The sequence below is a fragment of the Phoenix dactylifera genome, chromosome 2 (assembly GCF_051530095.1).
Source record: "Phoenix dactylifera cultivar Ajwa chromosome 2, Ajwa_hap1_PhDact_Kaust_v1.1, whole genome shotgun sequence".
In the NCBI taxonomy this organism is placed as follows: Eukaryota; Viridiplantae; Streptophyta; class Magnoliopsida; order Arecales; family Arecaceae; genus Phoenix; species Phoenix dactylifera.
The window spans coordinates 41461111-41475705 of NC_143191.1; the positions used below are offsets into that span (position 1 = coordinate 41461111).

At 40.2% G+C, this 14595-nt stretch overlaps 1 protein-coding gene across 3 annotated transcripts in view; it reads right to left on the minus strand.

Annotated features, from left to right (window-relative positions):
* Positions 1-1481: 1481 nt before the first annotated feature.
* The window catches only part of LOC103722483 (E3 ubiquitin-protein ligase UPL1-like), a 30935-nt gene continuing 17821 nt past the window's right edge, over positions 1482-14595 (minus strand). For 2 of the 3 annotated variants that reach the window (XM_026810550.4, XM_039127674.3), the window contains exons 6-16: positions 13752-13950; positions 13354-13643; positions 12997-13268; positions 5412-6516; positions 5163-5309; positions 5009-5089; positions 4571-4796; positions 4347-4486; positions 2664-2770; positions 2410-2574; positions 1482-1862 (exon numbers count right to left, since the gene is read on the minus strand). In XM_026810550.4, coding sequence (XP_026666351.3) covers positions 2472-2574; positions 2664-2770; positions 4347-4486; positions 4571-4796; positions 5009-5089; positions 5163-5309; positions 5412-6516; positions 12997-13268; positions 13354-13643; positions 13752-13950 — 2670 coding nt within the window. In that variant the 3' untranslated portion in view covers positions 1482-1862; positions 2410-2471. Of the gene's footprint in view, positions 1877-2409; positions 2575-2663; positions 2771-4346; positions 4487-4570; positions 4797-5008; positions 5090-5162; positions 5310-5411; positions 6517-12996; positions 13269-13353; positions 13644-13751; positions 13951-14595 lie in introns of all 3 variants that reach the window. The other variant, XM_026810551.4, reaches the window with a different exon arrangement.

Genomic DNA, 14595 nt, shown 5'->3' on the forward strand with positions numbered 1-14595 from the left:
TTTGGGTAAAGTCCTGGGTTATTACAGTTAGATTGAAAATTCTATAAAATTTATGAATTAGGCCGTCCATTTAGATATGATTGTATATCAACCATAAAAAAAAATTACATAGATCTTTTTTTTTCCATACAATCTAAGATTAGAATCTGAGTTTAATTTGGATAAGCTATTAAAAAATACAAGCTAGATGGGTCAATCATTACACGATTTTTAGCTCAATTCTAGAGAAATATCCAAACAGAACTTTAGGCCACTAACTAAATCAGCATCAACTCAAAACTTGGGAGTTTGCATTTAGGAGATAAAGTTCAGTTAACTATTGAGTTTCATAGCAATGCAAAGTGAGATTCAAAATCTTATCAGATCGAGCTTCGACATAGACTATTATGACACCGGTAGATACATGTGTGTGTCTATTTATAATATATTCTTTTTTGCAGGGAATTCTTGATAGTTTTTATTATTAATGTATCTCAATTAAGAAACTAGTCCTATCCTGTTTTCCTCGCCTCTCTCAACTGTTGTAAGGCTCCTTTCTCTTATGATGAAGGTGGCAACCGGATGCCGGTGAGCAGCTGGTGCAATGCTTAAAATGATGGCAGCTGAATGTAACCTTCCCCTTCCCATGATAAGCCCTCCACCCTTGCCTCTGCACCTTATGTCATAATCAAAACCCAACATATGCTTCATAACAATCCAAAACACGACCAAACTTCACACCTTATAATGTACAGCGTCAGTAAACAGGATTCAGGTTTGGATTTGGTGCATATAATCTAAGTTTGCACATAGGTTGGATATATCCTATGCAAATTCAACCCTTCTCCTGAGCTTCGTGGACATAGGCAGAAGCTAGCTATCCATGAGCTTGGTGGGTCCCACCTGGTTCGGATGGTAAAATTACTGGCAGTACATGCTCAAATAGATAATCTGAGCATCCAAAACCCCTTATTAGTGGAACTTGACCCTACCTGGCAAGAAGCGAATGCCTTGATGGCATGGTAAAGATGAATGTAGACAAGCCCTCAAATTTACTCGAATTCTTTCCCCAACTTGGGACATCGCAATCGCCCTAAGAGTCGAAAATATAAGACCCAGATCAATAGTATCATGCTAGCTTACCATTTCTACCCTTTAAAGATATATGGATCCAGCTCATTGTTTCTTCTTTTCCTCCATTTACAGTGGTTGGGCTCGTACAGACTTCATTTTTAATTGCATTGTGATCCGTTCATGTTCTGAGACAAAAAAGAAAAAGACCAGAGTGATTGAGTTTGGGTCTTGACTGATGGTATCTTTCAAAATTTTGCCCCAAAAAAACAGACTGCCAGACACAAAATTTACTCAGGAAAATATTTTCATTGCCTCTCACCTTTCAAGGAAGGCACATGGTGCTTATTTCAAGAATTGTAGGGATAAATCAACAATAAGTTCTGACATATAGTTCAAGTCATTTAAGCTAAAAAATTAGAGAAAAAAAATATACGCCAACCAAATTATTCATTTGAATAGCTGCTACCCTTCACAATCTGAGGGGCAGAGTAAAAGGATGTCTAATATAAAAAGGAAAAAAAAAATATACATTAGAGGCAGGATACTGTTTTTCAAGCATTCAAGCATATACACTTCTCCAAATTAACTATGGAGCCTATAACCAGAAACAAAAAGGACTCCAAGCCCTTGCTATTGCTGTCAGAATGCAATATATCTACCTACCCTGACTATCTTGGTGGCTTGATGTCCGAGGTTAGGACTGACACCTTTTCAAATTTGATTAGTTTTTGCTTCTCCAAAAATTTCTATGCCAGCCATTTCAGAGAGAGAAGCTTTGCACACCACCTTCATCTGGTTGCTTCTGAAATCTGCAAAACCATCACTGATGATTACATAAACAATGAATTGCAAAATCTGCTCGAACTAAGACAATGCATTTTTCTTTTTGCTAATCAATTAGCACATGAATGACCTCCAGTGTATGATGAAGAAAAATACATTGGTTTTCTTTTTGGTAACAAAATAAATTGACTCTTAATAACTACTTAAATCCTTTGATCTTATCAGTACTTTTTGTTAAACCCCCTCCCAAGCACTCAGGATCTAGCATTGATTGCACATGCATTTTCTAGTAGAACTACATGGATACTCTAAGCACTATTGAAAGAACAATACGTAGGTGTTCTTGAGTCAATTTATATGTTACTTCAACAGCAAACTCTGAACTCGTCAACACCTATTAGAAGCACAAGCAACTTGAGCAGCGAGCAGAAAACACACCCTATTCCTTTTTCTAAAACAAAATCATTACCTACATCGAAGCCATATTTTTTTAGTTCAAAACCAAATCAAACACGGTTGAAAGATTGAGATAAGCAAACACTATACGCTGGTTGAAACAGAATAAAAGCCAACCTGTACGTGGCAATCAGAAAAGAACACTGGCTCCAAGAGGAGAGGCTGAGGAGTATAATATATCAACCAAAGCCAAAACCTTCATTAGCTTCATGGATGGCAAGCAGCAAGCGTTCTTCTAACTGCTCCTTGGACGGATACTCCGGCAGGTCCAGCTGGTTGAAACTGCAATGTAATGCCAATCTTTTAAAAATGCAATGTCCGACTTGTTACATAAGATTGCAATAGTGAAATGCATTCTTAGCAAGTCTAACCATGTATGGGCAGACGGTAGCCTCTCAGGAGCACCATATGCCTTGTGGATCTGAAACCGTTGAGGGCCAGAAATACCCTGCAATGCTTTAAATCCCTCTAAGGGAACCTGATATACCCAAAAACAGTTCGTTTAGAGAGGGAGGGGCAGAGAGAGAGAGAATAATAGCAGTAGGGGGTATCAGCCAGGACTGCAGATCTTAATTAAACATTGGAACAAACATTTTGTTTTTTCTTTTCATCAGAAATATGTTAATTTCCACACAAGCATCGAAATAAAATATGATCAACTTTAAGAGGCCATGTAAATTCGACCTCAACCATTCAGTGAAGGACAATCACCAAAAAAATCAAGAAACATATCAAATCCAAAGAAAGTCAAAATGAAGTTACTAGAATATCAAACTCCAGTACACCATCCTCATCCAGAATTTACCTTACCGTGATTCAGCCTAGATGGTAATGGTGTGTGCAAAAGAGATAATAATGAAATTGATGAAAATCATGAGAAAGCATTTGAAGAGGAATAAGAGAGTAAAATAACTCATAAAAAGCATGATTAGCTCTAGATAATATTTAGCTTCAGAAGTTAACCTGAATTGACCCCTTCTTTTTTTTTTTTACTTTCCGAGCCACAAGTTCCAGGAGTGGTAAATCATTTCATATTTACAAATACCATGTTAAGTTACTAGTGAAAGACCCCAAATAGATGTATGCATTTCTTAAGTTAAGTTTTAATCTCCTTAACATTTTTATATCATTCTTTTTTAGTTATTTTATAAATTTTACTTATTTTTAAATTTTAAACCATAATTCACTTAAGTGTTTGCGTAAGCACTAACCTTCAACTTCACAACTTTAAAACATTACATATAGCTTACTTTTTATTGCTTGCCAAATCTAAATGGTAGCTTTCTGCATTGAAAATCATCCATGATAGCGATAAAGCATTTTAGAAATTATTTATGGATCCAGGACAATGTCTAAGAATTCAAATTGTAAGCATGATTAATTTCTTACAGAAAGTAAATAAAAGTATCCTACAAAGGAAAAAAGATTTACATGATAATACTTTTCATGTTGCGTGCTAGCAACCAAACAGTAGCACACATGGATACAAGGTATAATATTCATCTGCGTTTAACTCTGGGTTCCATCTCTGTTTTTGGAATCTACCTGATCCAGTCATATTCACGAAAACAAGGGACAAGCTGGCTCCTTCTCTTTGATGAGTTATGGATCCAACCTTACTCCTTACAAGTATATGTGTCATTTGCAGATAGGAAAACAAATTAAAAATGCACTAGCCAATTTAAGTTCAAAGAAAAACAATCCTATAGCTGATTGATTATCAATCGACATATTAATGATGACTTTTCATGTTTTATTGGGTCAAACTCATGTTTCTTTAGTTCCATGTTAAGAATTCATTTCAAATTTGATCTTCTTCCCTATAGAACCCAATAATCAATCAAAAAATTTCACGCATGAAGACTTCAACAGAAAAAGAATAAGGAAATAGATCATACATCGCATGAAAGCTATTCACAAGCTTCATCTTATTAAGCATTTTTTTTTTTTTTGCAGCAACTAGTCTGACTACTCGAATGAAAAAGTGACCGCAAAATCTATCGCATAATAACCTTCCTTATGAATGTAACATTATTGTCACACATCATAATTACCTTTGATGTTCCAGTTACAAATTGCAGCAGTCTTGCCATGTCCTCCTTGCTGAATGCTTTAACGACCTCCCAGAACCATTGAATAGCAGGAGATGCACCTGTATAGCCAGTATACTCTGTATTGGCTTTCAAATCATCGACTGCAGACACCAGGATGAATCATGAAAATTGAAAAGGTAAATGGATAAAATTGTTAATAACAGCAAAAAGCCAAAAGCACTCACAATCAATTTCTGGAAGTCCACTAATTAGCAGCTCAAGCTCCTTGCCGTTGAATATTGAAATAAGTTCCCGTGGAACTAATTCGCTGAAACCTTCTAAAAAGGAATTTATCTGAGGACGAATAGCTGTACTCAATATGTGTTCAGCCACAAGGTCCACATACTCGTGCTTTGTTTCTTCTGTAACTCTAATATTCCTTCCTCCAGGTATAAGCTCATAGTCAGTAACCTGCATTACACAAAGGGAAAGAACAAATTAGTTGGAATAAGCATGCATAAAAATCAAAATCAAATTACAAAGACAAATGGACGGAACTTGAAAACCTTATAATCCGCTTTTGATTTGTCTTCAAATAATCTTTAACAATGAAGAGGAAACTTGCCAATTTTAAGTCCTACAGAATTAAGACCATGTAGCATATTCAGATAATGTTGTCTTACCTGATTTTTCTCATAAAGGATGTGCTTTTCCTCATCAGCATCCATGCTAAATGTCAGATCAGGGATATCACTTACATCATTCTGTTTAAAGTTCAGTACATATCAGTTTCATTGTTAGAATAACCTATCACAAGACCAAAACATGTAACACTACCTCAAGCATCCACTTCAAGTTCTTGTAATAATCAGGATCAACAGCTTCTATGTCATGATAAGTCACTTTCACCCCAAGAATGTGCTTGTAAAATGAGCGAGTGAAGTAAACATCCAAAAGTTGACCATCAAACAGTGCTTTTGCAACCTGAAGAATTCGTTGAAATATAAAATGACGAAGAATCTAAAATGAACAACCACAATTAGAATGATCCCAGTCAATACAGAAATCACGAACATATTATATTACCACGCGGCCCACAAACTTGAAATAGGAAAGATGCTCCGTTTGGTAGACAGAATTAGGATTAGGCTGGAATGTTGCATTATTCCCAACAGTAGTGAAAAGCAAGGCTCCTTTGTCAAAAATGACCCTTGAGAGCAATTGGTACCATTCCCTTGTCAACCCACCAGCATCAATCCCTTCTTCTCCTTGAAACTGTACAGTCAACCGACCCTTCAAGTCTTGACTGGGACGCAATCGCAATTGATTGTATGAATCCTCCAAGACATATGCCCGGCGAACGCTTATCCGCAGAGGAGCAGAAGGGTGCTGGTCATGTTGTTGTCTAATCCGTGACCGGAAATATGCCCTCTTGTTGTCAAAATCAATCAGCTTTGGTACTTTTAACATCATAGACAGTGACTTTTCCAGCAAACTTGGATTCTGCCTTATAAAAACATTAAGAAGGCGCCGATGCTTCTCTGCAACCCTTGCAAATGTCATAGTGCCAGTACCACTGTACTTAAGAGATGGTGATGATGAAGTACTAGCAAATTCTTTGACCTCTCTTGCAGTCACATTGTTATCTGGCAGCACAATTGTTTGGTTTGTCTGTAGCTTCTCACACAGAACAAAAAAGGCTTCTATGAATGGCAATAGTCGCTGCGTGCCCGGAGGAAGAGGTGGAGAAAGAGAGGAAGAACCACCAATATCGCCAGCATCTGGCAATGGCACAGGAGAAGAGAAAGTTGAACTCTGCCCTAGCTTTGCCTCAGTAGTGCTAATGCAGTTACTTAGTTCTTGCCATAGTGGCTCGAGAGCTACATTTAGATTCCACAATATAGATCGTTCCTCATGTTCCTCATTAACATCTTCACCCTTGTTCCCATCAACTGAAGTGAGCGCACTGAGTGCTTGTAGCACACGCAAGATTGCAGCTCCAGCCATTGAACCAGCACTAAGTCCCAACATCTGTGTATTCCTCAAACTTTCGAGCTCCGACACAGCGGCAGAACTCAAATTATGAGCCAAACCAGCTAGCTGAGTTGCAAAGAATTTTCGATGGGGAGGAGCAACAGATGCCATTCTTTTTACTATTTCAGCAGCAAGTGAATATACTTTATCTGAAAGTCTGCTTAATACATAAATCACATTAGTCACAAGGCCTAATACAAAAGACATGGGGGGACTCAAAACTAAGCCATCACATGAAATAAAAATGTTTCAATATGCAAATACACCTAAGACCGGGACTAATATGAGGACTCCAAACTAGTCATCACAGGAAACAGGAAAATTTCAATACTCAATGACAGCTTTCTGAGAGATGAACTGATATAAATAAAATTGAATAAATATTCAAAGCATTAGTAAGAAAAATACGGACATTAAAAGGAACAGTGCAGGTCAATCAAGTGAACTGAGCCAACTCATATAACTCAAAAATGACTTGAGTTAATTTCAACTTTTTAAGTACCTGAAAGAAATAAGATAGACTGGAAAAAATAATGCTTGAATAGATCAAAGAATTAGTAATATGTGATTTCACCACTTTGATTACATAAATATTATTGATTTTCTACAAGAAGACAGATTAGATCAGTTTCTTGGATTTTGATAACTATTTACTTTTAGGGATTGTAATCTAATACTCACAACATTGCTGATAGAGCTCCGTTCACTTGGCGAGTAATTGATATGCAATAGATATACCTTTGAGATCAACCACAATTCTGAGAGGAAAAATAGTAATCTAGTAATATGTTTAAGTGTTTTTCCTCTTCTGGGCTCAGAACTAGCCCTCTTTATCATTTCAATATCCATGCAAAGATGGATAACCTTGGAGAGAAGTCTGTCAAGCATTGCCCTTTGTCAGCTAGCCAGTTTATACCTTCTAATTACTCATGAGAATCAAGATTTATTGCATTCTAGTTTAAATTAGGCTTAAAATGTTTAATAAGTATTGTAGATGTAAGAAATTACTGATTACAGAAGTGTTCTATTAACAATTTATCTAAAGCAAATTAGCTAATGGATATGTAATTATGGGGGTGTGCTATTAGAGATAATAGTTCAAAAGTAATGAGTATAATATTGTTGTCTTGACTAAACAGCCAGGAAAAATACAAGGGAAAAGAGGATTGACGCTTAAATTTGCATCCAAGGTTCAACAAACAGAAGCATGAACTGCTGAGCTCTCTAGTTGATCTTGATCTGGCTCGACCAAGGTTCTTATAACAACCCTCTCCATCTCCTCTCTTCTGATCCTCTTCCCTCTGTCCCCCCCTCCCGATCCTCCATGAATTCTCATTCATGACAAGATTGATGATGATGACTCTCACACCGACAGTTAGGGTTCCATGAAGATGATTCCATGGCTAGGGTTAGGGTTCCATCGCCATCGCTGCCGCCAATGAAGGGAGGTACACCTATCCCTCCCTTTCCTCTCTCTCTCCCCTCTCTCTTCCTTTCCCTCTCTCTCTCCATCTCTTCCCTCTTCCCCTTCTCCCTCTCCATCTCCCTCCGCCTAGTCCTAGCACACCTCAGGTCAATATAGTGTGTACTAGTACCATAGAATGCCGTACCGGCCGGTACGGGCCGGTACGTACCAGTCCGGTCCTAGACCGGTACCGGAACCACAAGAAATCCGGTATCTCCCGGTTCTTTTAGCGAACCGGCCGGTACGGAGCCCGTACCGGTCGGTCCGGTTCGCACCGTTACGATTTTTTTTTTTAATGAACCACAGCACAAGGCGCCGCCGCGCGTGGTTTCCCAAAGAAGTGGCCACGGGCACTTCTTTTTTTCTTTTTTGTTGTTTTTTTTTTAAAAAAAAGAAGTGGCCGAGAGGCCACTTCTTTCTTTTCACAACACAAAAACCGAAGTGGCCTTTCGGCCGAGAGGCCTATCACCCTGTCTGCACCTCGCCTTCCTTCTCACTCGTTCGGTTATAAAAACCGAACAAGAGGCTCTGTCCAGAGTAACTCAAATTCAGAAGTGTTTCAGAGAGATTGGCTTGTCCAGAGTAACTCAAATTCAGTGAGCCTCTGAAGAGTCATCAGAGACGAAAAGATTTAAGAGATAGCCCACAAATTGAGGAGGAGGTCCTGCCCAAAAAATCCAGCGGAGACTATTTAAGGTGCGGTTTTTTTGTCCTATGTTATTTCATTAATTTTGTTAATAAGTAACTTAAAAAAAATAGTTTATAAATTACTTAAAAAATAAGATAATGCGAAAATTTACTTTATTAGCTTAATTTTTTGATAAGTTGTACATTTATGATAGAAATGGAGCCATCAAGAAAAACGAACCCTACAAAGCGTGATATTGGCTGGTCTTATGGGCAAAGACTTGGAGGAGAGGGGCAACGACACCAGTTTCAATGTAACTTTTGCAATAAGATTTTCAAGGGAGGGGTAACCAGATTGAAGCAACACTTAGCCAAAAATTCCAGTAAGGTTGCTACGTGCCCGAATTGTCCTAGCGAGATTCGTGTGCTGATGAAACAGAATCTCGCTGAAGTCAAAGAAGCGAAGGAGATGGCTTCCAAGAAGAGGGCGGAGGTCGATCGCCGAGCGGCAGAACCACCTTCCTATCACTCTAGGGAGCCAGAGGAGGTTGAGGATCTAGATGAGGAGGAGCCAGATATTCAGGCGGCCATGCATGCAAGCCTGGATGATCAGTGGCAGCATGAGGAGGTGGCCAGGCATAGGGCTCGATTTGGGCTCTCTGCATATGAGTCGGGCGGCGGTTCTGGGAGCACTAGACAAGATCCAGGGTTCTTGAGGACAACTTCAGTCAGGGAGGGCGTCGGCAAAGAACGTGGCCGGATTGCATCTATGCTGAGTAGTTTTGGTAGCCGAAAGAAGTCATTTAGAGGAATTCCACAAGGAGTGACAATTCATGATGTAGATCCGCATGCTTTCCCCAGCAGAGATTCAAGGCAGCAGAGGGTAGACACAATGTGGATGAAGGATAAGAAGAAAACTATGTGGCGAGCTATTGGATCCTGATTTCACTTCAGCCATATCCCAGCGAATGTGGCAGACAATACATACTACAGGTCTGCCATTGCCGTCATACAAGCTGTCGGTCCTGATGTAGTTCCTCCAGGCCCGAAGGACATATACGGTGAGCTTCTTGACAACAATAAGGAGGAGCTGGAGAATTGGATTGACTCGTACAAGAGCAAGTGGCCCATATATAGACTAACCATCATGTGCAATGGTTGGACCGGTTCGACCAGGCGGAGCATCATCAACTTCCTGACACACTGTGATGCGAAGACCTTCTTCCACAAGTCGGTTGATGCTTCGGCTTATGTGCACAACACCACGTACATGCTGAAACTTATGGAGGATGTGATTGATCTGGTAGGAGAGGAGAATGTCGTGCAGATCGTCACTGATAATGAGCCGCAATATAAGGCTGCCGGGCAGGTCTTGATGGAGCGGCGACCACATTTTCTGGACCCCATGTGCTGCACATTGTATCGATCTCATGTTGATGGACATTGGAAAGATCCATAGGGTGCAACAAACGGTGGAGACAGCCCAACGCATTACCAGGTATATTTATAACCATAACTGGGTCCTTTCACTGATGAGAAAGTATGCAGGAGGAGAGATTCTGAGACCAGGAGTCACACGATTTGCTACCAATTTCATCGCACTTGATAGCATACTCGAGAAGAGGAGCTCTACGTCAGATGTTTGCCAGTCCCGAGTGGTATGATAGTAGATATTCTTATGCCGGCACTGAAGGGAGCAAGATAGAAGATTTGGTGACGAGGCAGCCATTCTGGCAGCGGGCTACTATAATAGTCAAGGCTATCAAACCATTATATGAAGTGCTGCGGGCCGTAGATAGCGAGATCTACCCCCAGATGAGGTTTTCATATCATATGATGGTCAAGGCAAAGAATCAGATTATGGAGGCAGATCCAGCATATGGCTGGTCATACATCAACATCATTGAGCAACGGTGGGGAGCGCAAATGGGTACGGATTTGCATCTAGCAGGTAAGCTAAGATATAATTATAGTAACAATTATAGTGATGGATGTAATTATATAATTATGCTAAGATAGTCTCGTATATGTGCAGTATACTACCTAAACCCCCGGTTTCAGTACAGCATAGATGGAATTGGTATGGATGAAACACTTATGGATGCTTTGCGCAATGTGATTTACAAGATGGAGCATGATCTAGAAAAAACGGCCCGATGTCTTGAAGAGGTAATTATGATTTAGTAATTACCAGCATGTGTAAGTATATCGGCATCTTCAATTATCAACATGGTTTTCTTATGCTTATTTTTCACAGAGCAAATTATTTAGAGAGGGCAGCTACAGTTTTGGCCAACGAGCGACTGTCGTCAGCAAACACAATATGAATCCAGGTACGTGACACATCAGGAAAACATTCTCCGGTGTTACTTAGTTACTATTATGGAACTATCATATATGTAATTTTTATAAATATTTTTGCAGCTGAATGGTAGGTGCATTTTGGCGGGTCCGCGAAAAATCTAAAGCGGATAGCTATCCGGATCCTCTTCCAAACAGTCTCCTCTAGTGGCTGTGAGCGCAATTAGTCCACCTTCGCCCTTATTCACAGCAAACAAAGAAACCGTTTGACGCAAAAGCGCCTCAACGACCTTATTTATGTGCATTACAATTTGCGGTTGAGGCTAAAGTGCATCCAGGAGGAAGCGGAGCTCAAGTATACAGATCCGATTTACGGGACCTTCACTGTTGATGACGATAATCCACTACTCGACTGGCTTGTAGGCCAACAGCAGGAGCCCGAGCTTGACGAGCCAGGATCGCCTCCACGACCAGCTAGCTTCATAGCCACCGAAGCTAGGGTCGATCCAGAGCAATAGGGTAAGCGCAATATTCCACGCACTTTCAGAGCTGATCAGCCGTAGGCACAAGGGAGCCAGTCACCACATGATTGGTACGAGACACCCTCCGAGAGAGCTGATCGAGAGATGCTCGACAGACAAGGGCGACATAGCCAGACAGAGAGGGCCAGAAAAGAAAAACAAAGGGTCCCAATGGAGAGTGTCGAGGAAGAGACTTGGACTAACAACGATGAAGGTTCTGGTGGTGATGGATCTTCTAGCCATGGAGGGAACGGAGGACAGTATGGTACTCATGAGACACAGCCGGAGGGTGGTCTTTATTTCACCGGTAAGTCCCAATTTATGGGTGCTACACAGGATACGGACCACGGTCAACCCCTTGATAGATTTCGTGAGGATATCATTGGATATAGAAGACGGGCTCCTCGAGGTCGTTCAGGAAGACAGGATACGACTGCAGATCCGACAGCATACGGATATGGATTCTATTATCCACAGCCTCAGCCTGACGAATATGGATATGGTGCATTGGATTTTGCTTCCGCCATATTTGGATGGGCCCCTACACAATTAGAGGACACCTCTCAGAGCCAGAGCATGAGCGAGAGATCCGACAGTTCTTATAACCTGGCGCGCGTTCCTTCTGATTGGGTTGATTTGCCTCCTCCTGATTATACTTATGATCCGGATATCTACGAGAGCCATCGGCACTCGTCCCGATTTTAGATATCCAAGAATGCTTTAAATGTATGTAAATGATTGAATCTTAATTTGAAGATATTTTATGTGTATCATTTTATCATTTGGAACGGGAGGAAAACATAACATGCATCATCTATGTTTCAAATTTCAACCCTAAATTTAAACATAAAAACATCAAAAAGCATGAAAAAAGCAAAAAAAAAAATCAATCTTCACTTAATTTAAGATCCAACAGAGACAACATTTAAAAAAAAAATTAAATTTTTGGCTCGCGGTACCGGCCGGTACGGTACCGGTACCAGCCGGTACGTACCGTACCGATCCGGCCGGCCATCGATATGCCAACCGGTACCGGTACGCCGGACCTTGACTAGTACTATACAAAACTGGTAGCCAGCTAGTGCAAACCCTCGGTACCGGGTCGGCGAACCTTGAACAAAAAGAAAAATCTTAAAACAAGCCAAATGACAGTAGTGACAGCTATACAAGTTTGCATCGACAGAAACTGGTAAAAGAAATGCATAGCTAAGAGGATCCATAAAACTATCTCCAAGCAAAACACCAGAGCTTGTGGTTATGTATGTTTACCAAATTGGAATGGGTAAATGCATGGGATATTCTGTTCAGGCATGTGAACAATAAAGCATAGATACATGAACACCATGGTGGTTCTCTTTCAATACTGATATAATTGAAGGCTGTCAACATGTAATCCCATTTCTACTTAACGGGCATCCTCTGTGCCTAACTGTTTGCATTGTTTAAGACTGAGATAAATCAAAAGAAATGCATTTGACAGCATGGAAGATCACTACCTAAGCTTGTTCAACTGCTAGGGCAACACATATGTCATCAATGCATTAGCTTAAGAAGCAGTATATATGGTAGATCTGGTAGTTCATTAATGCAAATTTGGTTGGAACAGGAGTCCGCTACTTTATTAACATTACGTCTCAAAGTTTCAAGCATAATCAGGAAGAACATCAGCAAACTGCTTTTAACAAAATATATTTCTAGATAAATGTTGGTTCAAAATATTTACCCTTCATGAGAAAGAATGATGCAGAGATTGTGCAGATCAGAGTCGGGAAGCTGTAAAAGAAGATCGTATTGGCCCACAGGATTTTTCCCACCTGATGATGGCACCTCAGTGCAAGGACCTTGATCCATCTCCGGACCAGAGTTCTGTTCTGAAGTGGAAGAATATTTTTGTGTGTCTTGATTCTGAGAACCATCTGCAGCTTCTCCAGAGGGAGGTAGGCAGTCAATCTTTGTGACAGCATTCTTAACTACTACTTGGAGCAAAGACATAACCTGCACAATAAAATAAATCCAGTTGCAAATGCAAGTAAAATGCAAGTAGAAATACGTCAGCAATCCATCATAAGTTTGTGAATACCTGCTCAAGATGTGCATTGCTTCGCAGAAATAATGGCATGTTCAAAAGCTTCAAAAATATAACTACAGGCATGGAACCCTTAGGTGATGTTTCCAATACACTTGATGATGTCATTGCCTCAGAGATTTTCTCTTTACCTTTCTCCCTCTTGTTTTCTGAATGAGTAGCATTTGAGGATTCTGAGGCCAAAGGATTATCAAAGTAGAAAAGAATGTTTGCAACAGATGAATGATTTGTTGCCAGGTATGTCAGAATTTCAAGAACTCGACGAGACACAAGAGGTGGAAGGCCTACACAATAACAACAGAAATGTCACAAAAACTAAGATAACGAAAACAGGGGGATCGCCCCAAAGAAAAAATAAAATAACACAAGAGAAGAGGAAGCAAAGGCAGCACCATCTGAAGGTTGAGGTCGGCCATAGACAACATTCCACTGACATCCGTAAAGCCGCTGAGGAATCATGCTTGCTGACCCACTAGGCCCATCAGCCTCAGGTCTAATCATATCAACTAAAAGGCCAACCAAAATACTACGTGTAACACTATGTGCACATAGGTTCAATAGAAGTCTTTGAAGAAGGCCTTTGCCCAGGGGCTGCCAACAACACAAATACACACACAAAAAAAAAAAGGTGATGCCACATTAGTCTAACATTGGAATTATCATAGTAAGTAGTTCTTTGTTGACTTGCTTATAACCAAGGATCGCCGAACTGGTACCAGTAGGCATACCGGTCGGCCACCGGACCGGTTTAAACCGGTACCACTAGTTCGGCCTCCAAAAATCCAAAAAAAATTGGCCTAGCTGGTACAAGCCGATACCGGCCGGTACCGTTTTTTAATGCCGAATCGGACCGGTCAGAGACTGGACTGGTTCGGTACGGGCTGAACCAGCCAGTATAGGCCGGTCCAGCATTCCTTTCTTATAACATGTCAACCACAAGTACATTTATCACAATGCATGAAAAAGTATTAATCCAAAATATACTCTTTGCAACTAGTGATTAAATGTATACAGTCAATACAATTCTTCCAGGTCATACATCATTGTCATAGTAGACAAATCTGATTTCCCATAACAAGGTGTAATGCTACCTTTAGATCCTCATTCTTCCCCATCAACTCATATTGTTTCCACTAGGAAAATATTATTTTGGTGTTTTCATTTCAATCTTGCTGGGAAATTAATTTATTCCCATACAAAATGCACATTAAATTTGAGGCCATATGTAATACTTTT